Genomic DNA, 12,718 nt, shown 5'->3' with positions numbered 1-12,718 from the left:
CATAAGGATATATGAATGAGTGATGGTACATAGCAGCATACAGTAGATGGTATCGAGTACAGTATATACATATGAGATGAGTGTGTAGACAAAGTAAACAAAGTGGCATAGTTAAAGTGGCTAGTGATACATGTGTTACATAAGGATGCAGTCGATGATGTAGAGTACAGTATATACATATGCATATGAGATGAATAATGTAGGGTAAGTAACATTATATAAGGTAGCATTGTTTAAAGTGGCTAGTGATATATTTACATCATTTCCCATCAATTCCCATTATTAAAATGGCTGGAGTTGGGTCAGTGTCAATGACAGTGTGTTGGCAGCAGCCACTCAATGTTAGTGGTGGCTGTTTAACAGTGATGGCCTTGAGATAGAAGCTGTTTTACAGTCTCTCGGTCCCAGCTTTGATGCACCTGTACTGACCTCGCCTTCTGGATGATAGCGGGGTGAACAGGCAGTGGTTCGGGTGGTTGATGTCGTTGATGATCTTTATGGCCTTCCTGTAACAACGGGTGGTGTAGGTGTCCTGGAGGGCAGGTAGTTTGCCCCCGGTGATGCGTTGTGCAGTCCTCACTACCCTCTGGAGAGCCTTACGGTTGAGTGCGGAGCAGTTGCCGTACCAGGCGGTGATACAGCCCGCCAGGATGCTCTCGATTGTGCATCTGTAGAAGTTTGTGAGTGCTTTTGGTGACAAGCCGAATTTCTTCAGCCTCCTGAGGTTGAATAGGCGCTGCTGCGCCTTCTTCACGACGCTGTCAGTGTGAGTGGACCAATTCAGTTTGTCTGTGATGTGTATGCCGAGGAACTTAAAACTAGCTACCCTCTCCACTACTGTTCCATCGATGTGGATAGGGGGGTGTTCCCTCTGCTGTTTCCTGAAGTCCACAATCATCTCCTTAGTTTTGTTGATGTTGAGTGTGAGGTTATTTTCCTGACACCACACTCCGAGGGCCCTCACCTCCTCCCTGTAGGCCGTCTCGTCGTTGTTGGTAATCAAGCCTACCACTGTTGTGTCGTCCGCAAACTTGATGATTGATTTGGAGGCGTGCGTGGCCACGCAGTCTTGGGTGAACAGGGAGTACAGGAGAGGGCTCAGAACGCACCCTTGTGGGGCCCCCGTGTTGAGGATCAGCGGGGAGGAGATGTTGTTGCCTACCCTCACCACCTGGGGGCGGCCCGTCAGGAAGTCCAGTACCCAGTTGCACAGGGCGGGGTCGAGACCCAGGGTCTCGAGCTTGATGACGAGCTTGGAGGGTACTATGGTGTCAGGAGGTCCAGGTCTACAAACATGGGTCATTATCATATTCATAACATTGATTTTACACCACAGACTACAGGTTGGGTATGCTTGACCAGTGAGGATGGGGAACGGCTGGGGCTCTCTTACTCTCTTAATGAACCTGATTGGCCGAGAAGTTTATTTGAAAAACATACAAACCGTCATGGTGCAGCCGCTCCCCCCTCCCCCGTAGAAATGAAACCTAACAAGTCATACAAAAGCAATGCAAAATGGTGATAGAATGATGGTCTCTCCAAGTGTATTAACCAACAGTAACTGATTTTTAGTTCGCCCCCCCCTTCTAAACACCACTCCCACTTGATCAGTGGTTGAGAAATGCCAGCGTAGGTGAGGAAAGGTTTCAATCAAAGCAGAGCAGATTGCTTGTAAATGATACAAACATTAAATTGAAAAAAATGTTTTCTCATTTCCTTTTTTTTATCGTTGATATCGGTGCTTTTTGATTTGTTTTTGTTTACAATGTTGTTTTTGATTACAATATGTATTTTTTTCCCTCTGGTTTTTGGGAGGAGAAAAATAACTTTATATATTTTTTAATCAAATGTGAAGCCATGTGTGTATGTGTGTGTGTGTGTAACCTGAAAACTATGTTATTGGCAGAGGTTTGAATCTCTCTTTATTGGTCCATTAACTTCACCCAAGCAAAACCTGCTGATTTTAGAATGTCTTGTGTAAATTGTTCTTTCAACCAGCAACTATCAGAAAATTTCACTGCTCACATCTGTCACACTTATACAGTTTTAGTTTCATCAGCTGTTGTACAATATGATAGAAAACACAGGAAAACAGGATTTTGACAGCACTGGGCCTTTAATGGTTGCTATTCGCCTGATAATAGAAAGTAGTATAGGTTTATCCAGCAGCTCTGGGTCAGTGGAATTAATATTAATGTCATCACCATAAATATACTTTTTGTTGTGTGTCCTCTCCTCCAATACAGACCTATGTGTTGATGCTGCACTCCACACTGTCTCGCTCCCAGTACGACTTCTCTCTACCCCAAGTCTCCTTCACCTCTACAGGCTACCATAAGCACATCACTTTGACCTTCAACCCCAATGTAAGTACACAGTACCTACTCCGCCAGGGCTGAATCCTCCAGCTAGAAGTTCTCCGCAGCCACAGATCTAAGATCAGCTTACCCTGTCCACATTCTAACCTTATCCATGATGTGGGAAAGCACAAAACAGATCAGCGTCTGCAGGCAACTTCATCCTAGTTCATCCTACAACTAATGTAATACATTTTAAAATATTCTCATTACAGTGATAAATAAAAGCCTGCACTGTGTTTCTTCTGAATAATGAATGAGAACCCAATGTGATGTTCTTCATCACAGCGTAAAGTTCCTGACCAAGACGTAGCCCAGGGCTCCTACATAGCTCTACCCCTCACTCTACTGCTCCTGCTGGCAGCCTACAACCATGAGAAGGTACACTGCCTCCACTCCTATTGCATAGCCATGTATCATGTATCCAATGTACTGTAATTGAGTGGTCTGGTAAATGTTCAAGCAGACCTCCTATTGCATAATTGTGTGTGTGTGTGTGTGTGTGTGTGTGTGTGTGTGTGTGTGTGTGTGTGTGTGTGTGTGTGTGTGTGTGTGTGTGTGTGTGTGTGTGTGTGTGTGTGTGTGTGTGTGTGTGTGTGTGTGTGGAATCTTCATGGCATTTCAGTACACGGAAGACAATATAAAGTGTCACCTCACCCTTTTTTAACGCCCTGTCTCTCCCCAGGTGATCCCCCTGCTGCTGCAGCTGGTGAGCCGTCTGCAGGGGGTGCGTAGCCTGAGCCAGGCCGGTGGGGACAACGCTGCCCTGGACGAGGCCAAACGCCAGGCCAAGAGACAGAAGACCCGACGCACATGATCCACAGACCTAACATCTAGCATGTAAACTACCCCAACAGGAACCACAGACATGCTGTGTCTGAAATGCCACCTTGTTCCATGTATAGTGCACTACTTTTGACCAGAACCCTATGAGAGTAGTGCACTATGTAGGGGATAGGGCCATTTCATTCGCAGCCATACTGTACAATAGCATACTTTACCGTACTATACCCATAGCCAACCAGGCTCTGCATGGGTTCTATGGAAGACTGGCTGTGTAGTTCTGTTCTGTGGGACTCCTTCATTTTATAAAACACTCACACATCAGAAATATTAAGAAGAATTAATTTTGTCGATATGAATATGAGCCATTGTTGCTTTTTCTTCTTTTTTTTTTACATTTGTAATGAATGAATTGTCAATTGAGAGAAAAAAATCAACTGGAGGTCTTAAGGGAGGTGGTTTTGTCAATGTGGGTTTCATGGGGATTTTGGGTTTCAAGGTCACGCTTTGTGGTAACGATGCATCATGAAAGCTTTATAACTCGTTATAAAAGTGACAAACTGTTCATGACAAGTAATTTACTATGACGTGCAGTGGCATTAATTTAAATCACATCCAATTCAGCCAACTGTTCAAGTCACTGCATGTGTCATAAGGAGGGCCAGGAGTTATTTTCCCTGACCACATGACCTGACCAGATGTTGGACTATAAATGGTTCCTGGTCAGATCACATGGTCTGAATAAACTCCTGGCTCTAGTATGGAATGGTTTGTCATGAATTGTTATGTCATGTTTCTATAATGGGTTCGACAGGCTGTGGTGGATTTTATGTGTTGGTCTGTCAGTTTGCTCAGGGAGAGTGGGTGGGTTGAGGGTGGGGGGTGGTCTAAGGGTTTGGAAGGGTTGGGGTTAATCATTACAGTAACAAGATAAGAAATTAAGATTTCGGGTAGGGAGCTGTAGGGGTATAACTTTTTGTTAGTGATAATTATTAATTTATTAACATTTTATTTGTCTGATGTGAATGATGAGCAGTTTGGTAGCAAATTTATTTTATGGTGTGTTTGTATTTTTGAGAAAATAAACAGTCAGATTTCATGGTATGCAAATGATCTGAAGGCAACGGCAACCAGTGTAAATGTATCAGACAAGTATCTACTACGTACGAGGAGATATTAGACAAGTATCTACTACGTACGAGGAGATATTAGACAAGTATCTACTACGTACGAGGAGATATTAGACAAGTATCTACTACGTACGAGGAGATATTAGACAAGTATCTACTACGTACGAGGAGATATTAGACAAGTATCTACTACGTACCAGGAGATATTAGACAAGTATCTACTACGTACCAGGAGATATTAGACAAGTATCTACTACGTACCAGGAGATATTTCCTCAACGAATTCCGGGACGAATCTTAACTTTCACTTTTAGAGTCAAATCTTTACAGGTTTTCCCATTGACATCAATGCATGACCAAGTGAAAATTCACTTGTAAATTAGGATTTGCAGTACAATGTTTGTCTTGACCTCACGTTGCCTTAAGCTAAAATAAAATATGTGATCATAAATAATTACTGAAGAAAATGTCATTGGTTCATCCAAGTTTCTACTCGTGGTAATATTAATGCTGAATGTGAAATGGAACCACCTGAACCAATCTCTTGTTTTACATGGTATGCTCTTCTCCTGTTCTTCTTAGTTAGTTATGGACAATTTTGAAGAAAAAGATGAACAGGCCAATGGCTATTTACTGAGTTGAAACATATTCCAATTAGGTTATGGTTGCCGGAGAGAGTCGGGTTGAAGAGACTGATCTGTGTGAAATTAATGATAAATAAAATCTGACATGGAAAAATGTGCTCCTGTTTGGCTCAGTTTGTAGAGCTGTGTGCAACTGTCCTGGGTTCGATTCACCCTGGAGCCATGCAACAAATGTATGTGGCTTTGGATAGAAGCGACTGCTAACGGTCAGTGTTGGGCCACTAACCAAAAGGTCGCTGGGTCGAATACCCAAGCTGACAAGATGAAAAATCTTTCGATGTGCCCTTAAGCAAGGTACTTAATTTGCCTCAGGGGGCGCCGTACTATTATATCTGACCCCGTAAAACGACACATTTCACTGCACCTACCAAGTTGTTGTATACCCTGAGTGTACAAAACATTAGGAACATCCTAATATTAAGTTGTTCCCCTTTTTCCCTCAGAATAGCCCCAATGTTGTCGTAGCATGGACTCTACAAGGTGTTAAGTGTTCTACAGGGATGCTGGCCCATGTTGACTCCAATGCTTCCCACAGTTGTCAAGTTGGCTGGATATCCTTTGGGTGGTGGAACCATTCTTGATAGACATGAGAAACTGTTGAGTGTGAACCCAGCTGCGTTGCTGTTCTTGACTCAAACCGGTAGCTTGGTACCTACTACCATACCCTGTTCAAAGGCACTTAAATATTTTGTCTTACTCATTTACCCTCTGAATGGCACACATGCAGTCCATGTCTCAATTGTTCCAAGGCTTAAAAATCTTTAATGAACCTGTTTCCTCCACTTTTACTACACTGATTGACAAGTGACATCAATAAGAGATCATAGCTTTCACCTGTCATGGAAAGATGTTCCTAATGCTTTGTACAACTCGTGGTGTTGTGTCATCACCATGTCTCCGGGGGGCAGTGTTGGGTTAGGAAACGATTGATCGATACAGTCAAGGCTTCTTTTCTACGCTATGAGAATCATGTCCATTGTTGAGTTGTGTTTTCAAGTGGGCAGACGCAAGGACAAAACTTCCAGGTGACCTTGGGTACTGTGTAATTACACATACACCTTATGATTTCATGCCATATGTGTGTTGTATTTATGTAAGCCTATGTCATGAAGAAAGTATCCCCCTTGAATTTCTGCATTTTGTTGTTACATCCTGCATTTAAAATGGATTAAATGTCAAATTTGGGTCACTGGTTTACACACAATCGACCCATAATGTCAAAGTGGAATTGTGTTTTTAGGCAAGCCTAAATAACTTCTGGAGTAAAAATGTGCTTAAGTCACGTAATAAGTTGCATGGACTCACTGCAATAATAACTCAAATGTAATACGATTTTTGAATGACTACCCCATCTCTGTACCCCACACATACAATTATCTGCAAAGTCCCTCAACTGAGTAGTGAATTTCAAGCACAGATTCAACGAAAAAGACCAGTGAGCCTTTCCAAAGCCTCACACGGAATGGCACCTATTGGTAGATGGGTAAAAATTAAGCAGACATTGAATATCCCTTTGAGCATGGAGCATGGCCCAGTGACACGAGACTACCAGACGAGATAAATTACTTTTCGAGGCAAGCAACACTGAAGCATGCATGAGAGCACCAGCTGTTCTGGACGACTGTGTGATCACACTCTCCGTAGCCAATGTAAGACCTTTAAACAGGTCAACATTCACAAGGCCACAGGGTCAGACGGATTGCCAGGACGTGTACTTGGAGCATGCGCTGACCAACTGGAAAGTATCTTCACTGACATGTTTAACCTCTCCCTGAATGAGTCTTAATACCTACATGTTTTAAGCAGACCACCGCCTTAATAACTACCGACCGTAGCACTCATGTTTGTAGCCGTGAAGTGCTTTGAAAGGGTGCTCATGGCTCACATCAACACCATCATCCAAGAAACCCTAGATCCACTCTAATTCGCATACCGCCCCAACAGATCCACAGATGACAATCTCTATTGCACTCCACACGTCCTTTCACAACTGGACAAAAGGAACACCTACGTGAGAATGCTTTTCATTTACTACAGCTCAGTGTTCAACTCCACAGTGCCCACAAAGCTCATCACTAAGCTAAGGACCCTGGGACTAAACACCTCCCTCTGCAGCTGGATCCTGGACTTCCTGACGGGCCGCCCCCCAGGTGGTAATGCAACAACACATCTGCCACGCTGATCCTCAACATGGGGGCCTCTCAGTGGTGCTTGTTTAGTCCCCTCCTGTACTCCCTGTTCACCAACAACTGCGTGGCCATGCATCACTCCAACACCATCATTAAGTTTGCCAATGAGACAACGGGGGTAGGCCTGATCACCAACAACAATAAGACTATAGTCTATAGGGAGGAGGTCAGAAACCTGTCAGTGTGGTGTCAGGACAACAACCTCTCCCTCAATGTGAGCAAGACAAAGGAGCTGATTGTGGACTACAGGAAAAGGAGGGCCGAGCACGGCTCCATTCACATCGACAGGGCTGTAGTTGTGTCCACATCACCAACAAAGGTTTATGGTTCAAACACACCAAGACAGTCTGGCAAAGGGCACTACGACACCTATTCTCCCACATGAGACTGAAAAGATTTGGCATGGGTCCTCAGATCCTCAAAACTCAAGTTCTTCCTGCCATCCAGGACCTCTGTACGAGGCGGTGTCAGAGGAAGCTCATAGACTCCATTCACCCAACTCATAGATTGTTCTCTCTGCTACCGCACGGGAAGCGGTACCGGAGCGCCAAGTCTAGGTCCAAGAGGCTCCTTATAACACCCTTTACCCCTCACTGCTGAACAGCTAATCAAATGGATACCCTGACTATTTGCATTCACCCTCTTTTTTACACGGCTGCTACTCACTGTTTATCATCTATCATCTGCATAGTCACTTTACCCTTAACTACATGTACATATTACCTCGACTAACCCGTACCAACTCACGTTGACTCGGTGCCGATACCCCTTGTATATAGCCTCGTTATTATATATATTTTTTTACTTGAGTTTATTTAGCAAATATTTTGGTTAAGGGCTTGTAAATAAGCATTGTACGGTAAGGCTGTTGCATTCAGCGCATGTGACAAATCAAATTTGATTTGATTTAATCAATACACCCAGTCACTACAACGATACAGGCGTCCTTCCTAACTCAGTTGACAGAGAGGAAGGAAACCACTCAGTGATTTCACCATGAGGCCAATGGTGATTTTAAACCAGTTACAGTTAAATGGCTGTGATAGGAGAAAACTGAGGATGGATCAACAACATTGAAGTTACTCTACAATACTAACCTAAATGACAGAGTGAAAAGAACAGGTACAGCATGTGTTCGTTCCATCCCCACCATGACCAGCCTTATCCCTGGCCCCTGCACTGCTGACCTCTCCCTCAAGCTTACAGCTTCCCCACTGAGGGTAGAGCTGATAGCCCTTAGCCAGACCTGGCTTCAAATAGCATCCAAAATGTTTCAAATGCTGTCAAAGCTAGCCTGGCCCAGTGGAAACAATGGAATAGTCCCAGAAGTGCAAACCCAAACCCTGCCCATCTGTCTTTCCAGGCAGGCTGGAGCAAATGCTAAGTCAACGTACATCAAATATTTTGAATACTATTTGGACCCAGGTCTGTCTGATGGTCCTCAGCCTGTGAAAATGATGGCTGGTGTCTGAGAGCTCTCTCATTGCTACCCTACGTCCCAGTCTACATTCCAAATAGCATCTTATTCCCGATATAGTACACTACTTTTGATCAGAACCCATAGGCTTGCCCATAGGGCACTGGTCAAAATAGTGCAATATGTAGGGAACAGGGTTTCATTTGGGATGTAACTCCAGTCTGCAGGGCTGTAATGGTTTGGCGGATTAAACTGCTCTCCTGTCTGGACTACTGTAATTCCCCTCTGAAATACAGCCTATTAGTCACCGTGGGCAACTCCAATCCCTCTCTGTCCGTCTGTGTCTCAACTGACATCATATTCCCTTTATAGTGCACTACTTTTGACCCAGGGCCATAGCGCTCTGGTCAAAAGTAGTGCACTAAATAGGCATAGGCTGCTTTTTGGGGTGCAGACTCTGTGTGTCAGGGCAGGAGAGGAGATACAAACCATCCCTGGGTTAGCGCTGAGAGGAAGCATGCTGGTGGGAGCGGTGGGATCTGGTGATGTCATCGTGTCATGTAAGTCTGCAGCAGCCCAGAGTAGGACACGAGCTAAACACTGTTTCAATTCTGCTATGGTTTTTGTTACTTTAATTAACTATCAAATATCCTCGATGGAAAATTGCATGTTGTATCTGTTTACCTTTTTCATTTTCATGCATTTATAGTGCTGAGAGGAAGCATGTTGGTGGGAGAGATGGGATCCGATGATGTCATCGTGCCATGGAAGTGCAGTTCTGTTCTGCACAGTGTGGTTTTATTACTCTGATTAAGCTATCAAATAGTCTGGGTGGATAACGACACTGCGTATTAAAGAAGAGTAGCATTTATCACCATTTGCTCTTCATCTATTTACGTATAGAATTGCATGATGGTGACACTTTTCAAATTGCACTGGGCCATTTTGAACATCTGTCTCTCCCATTACATCGTTGTTTTTGCCAAAGTGTTACATGACGTGCATGCCTCAGACGACCCCTACTCACACACGCACGCACACACACACACAGAAACCAGCCCTGTTTGCCTCAGACGACCGCTATACCCACTGCCAGCCAGCATGCGGTGCTCCGTCACACTCTGCCTCACACCCTCCTACACGCACGCACGCACGCACGCACGCACGCACGCACGCACGCACACACACACACACACACACACACACACACACACACACACACACACACACACACACACACACACACACACACACACACACACACACACACACACACACACACACACACACACACACACACCACCTACTGCCATCCAAAACCCAGTCACCAGCTGCCTCCCTCTCTCTCTCTCTCTCTCTCTCTCTCTCTCTCTCTCTCTCTCTCTCTCTCTCTCTCTCTCTCTCTCACTCTCTCTCTCTTTCACTGACTCACTCAGTCCCAGTCAGTCACAACACGTTCACCCAGACACAAGTCATCGCAGGGAAAAAGAGGGGGACACAAAACACAGTGACACATTAATACCAAACCAGACACTTGACGAGAGAGTCATGGAGAACTGAGTGGAGTGAAGTGGAGACATTAGTAGCATCCCAAATGGCACCCTGTTCCCTACAATAGCACTACGGGCTCTGGTCAGAAGTAGTGGACTATATAGGGAATAGGGTGCCATTTGGAATGAATATTAAATATTCATAGAAGGATGATGACAGACAGACATGACTTGTAGAGGGGTTGATCTGGGAAGGAAGGGTAATGGTTATCACCAGCTGCCTCTGATATTGAGATGGCGCCGACAGAGATGGTCGCCTCGCTTCAAGTCCTTAGGAAACTATGCAGTAATTCGTTTTTTTATGTATTATTTCTTACATTGTTAGCCCAGATCTTAAGTGTTATTACACACAGCTGGGAAGAACTATTGGATATAAGAGCGACATCAATTTACCAACATTACGACCAGGAATATTTCTTTCCCGAAGCGAATCCTTTGTTCGGACCTCCAACCTGGACATTGGATATAATCCCAGAGGCCGACCCAAAACAATGTCGTCGCCGCAGGAGAGGCAGAAGGAGCGGCCTCCTGGTTAGACTTAGAAGGCGAGCACACCACCCACCTTTTCCGAGCATGTTAGTTGCCAATGTCCAGTCTCTTGTCAACAAGGTGGACGAAATTAGGGCACGAGTTGCCTTCCAGATGGACATCAGAGATTGTAACATTCTCTGTTTCACGGAAACATGGCTCAATCAAGATAGGTTGTCAGAGTCGGTACAGCCACTGTGTTTCTTCATGCATTTTGCAGACAGAAACAAACATATCTCTGGTAAGAAGAAGGGTGGGGGTGTATGCCTCATGATTAACGGCTCATGGTGTAACAATAACAACATACAGGAAATTAAGTCCTTTTGTTCACCTGTCCTAGAATTCCTTAAAATCAAATGCCGACCGCATTATCTCCCAAGAGAATTCTCTTCGATTATAGTCACAGCTGTGTATACCCCCAAGCAGATACCTCGACGGCCCTGAAAGAACTTCACTGCACTCTATGTAAACTGGAAACCATATATCCTGAGACTGCATGTATTGTAGCCTAAATTCTACCAGCACATTGACTGTTGTATCGGCTCGAGCAAAACACTGGACCACTGCTACTCTAACTTCCGCGATGTATACAAGGCCCTACCTGGCCCTCCCTTCGGCAAATCCGACCACGACTCCATCTTGCTTGTACCGTCCTATTGGCAGAAACTCAAACAGGATGTACCCATGACTAGAACCATTCAACGCTGGTCTGAACAATCGGAACAATCCACACTTCAAGATTGTTTTGATCACATGGACTGGAAAATGTGAAATGGAGTTGCAATTCAATGGCCCAGGCACGAAACGTATGTGGCAGGGTCTACAGGCAATTGCGGACTACAAAAAGAAAACCAGCGACGTCACGGACACTGATGTCTTGCTTCCAGAAAAGCTAAACACCTCCTTTGCCCGCTTTGAGGATAATACAGTGCCACCGATGTCGCCCGCTACCAAGGACTGTGGGCCCCCCTCTCCTTAACTGTGGCCAAAGTGAGTAAGACATTTAAACGTGTTAACCCTCGCAAGGCTGCTGGCCCAGATGACATCCCTAGCCACATCCTTAGAGCATGCACAGACCAGCTGGCTGGTGTGTTTACAGACATATTCAATCACTCCCTAACCCAGTCTGCTGTCCACACATGCTTCAAGATGGCCACCATTGTTCCTGTACCAAAGATGGCAAAGGTAACTTCCGGTGCCGACAGAGATGGCCGCCTCGCTTCGCGGTCCTAGGAAACTATGCAGTATTTTGTTTTTTTTTACGTGTTATTTCTAACATTGGTACCCCATGTAATCTTAGATTTCATTACATGCAGTCGGGAGGAACTACTGAATATAAGAGCAACGTCAACTCACCATCATTACGACCAGGAATATGACTCTCCCGAAGTGGATCCTGTGTTCTGCCTTCCACCCAGGACAATGGATCGGATCCCAGCCGGCGACCCTAAACATGACGCCGTAAAAGGGACAAACGAAGCGGTCTTCTGGTCAGGCTCTGGAGACGGGCACATCGCGCACCACTGCCTAGCATACTACTCACCAATGTCCAGTCTCTTGACAACAAGGTTGATGAAATCCGAGCAAGGGTAGCATTCCAGAGAGACATCAGAGACTGTAACGTTCTTTGGCTTCAGGGAAACATGGCTAACGGAATCGGTGCAGCCTGCTGGATTCTTCACTCATCGCGCTGACAGTAACAAGCATCTTTCTGGTAAGAAGAGGGGCGGGGGGGTATGCCTTATGATTAACGAGACGTGGTGTGATCATAACAACATACAGGAACTCAAGTCCTTCTGTTCACCTGACTTAGAATTCCTCACAATCAAATGTCGACCGCATTATCTACCAAGGGAATTCTCTTCGATTATAATCACAGCCGTATATATTCCCCCCCCCCGAGTAGACACATCGATGGCCCTGAACGAACTTTATTTGACTCTATGTAAACTGGAAACCACATATCCTGAGGCTGCATTCATTGTAGCTGGGGATTTTAACAAGGCTAATCTGAAAACAAGACTCCCTAAATTCTATCAGCATATCGATTATGCAACCAGGGCAGGTAAAACCCAGGATCATTGTTATTCTAACTTCTGCGACACATATAAGGCCCTCCC

General features: G+C 44.9%; 1 protein-coding gene across 1 annotated transcript in view; it reads left to right on the top strand.

Annotated features, from left to right (window-relative positions):
• The window catches only part of LOC124015876 (nodal modulator 1-like), a 28,565-nt gene extending 23,555 nt beyond the window's left edge, over positions 1–5,010 (top strand). Inside the window, exons 27-29 of the mRNA XM_046331355.1 lie at positions 2,247–2,366; positions 2,646–2,738; positions 3,043–5,010. Coding sequence (XP_046187311.1) covers positions 2,247–2,366; positions 2,646–2,738; positions 3,043–3,174 — 345 coding nt within the window. The 3' untranslated portion in view covers positions 3,175–5,010. The remainder of the gene's footprint in view (positions 1–2,246; positions 2,367–2,645; positions 2,739–3,042) is intronic.
• Positions 5,011–12,718: the final 7,708 nt, after the last annotated feature.

This window comes from Oncorhynchus gorbuscha, linkage group LG26 (assembly GCF_021184085.1).
Source record: "Oncorhynchus gorbuscha isolate QuinsamMale2020 ecotype Even-year linkage group LG26, OgorEven_v1.0, whole genome shotgun sequence".
Lineage (NCBI taxonomy): Eukaryota > Metazoa > Chordata > Actinopteri > Salmoniformes > Salmonidae > Oncorhynchus > Oncorhynchus gorbuscha.
This window is presented reverse-complemented; position numbering and strand designations above follow the sequence as displayed.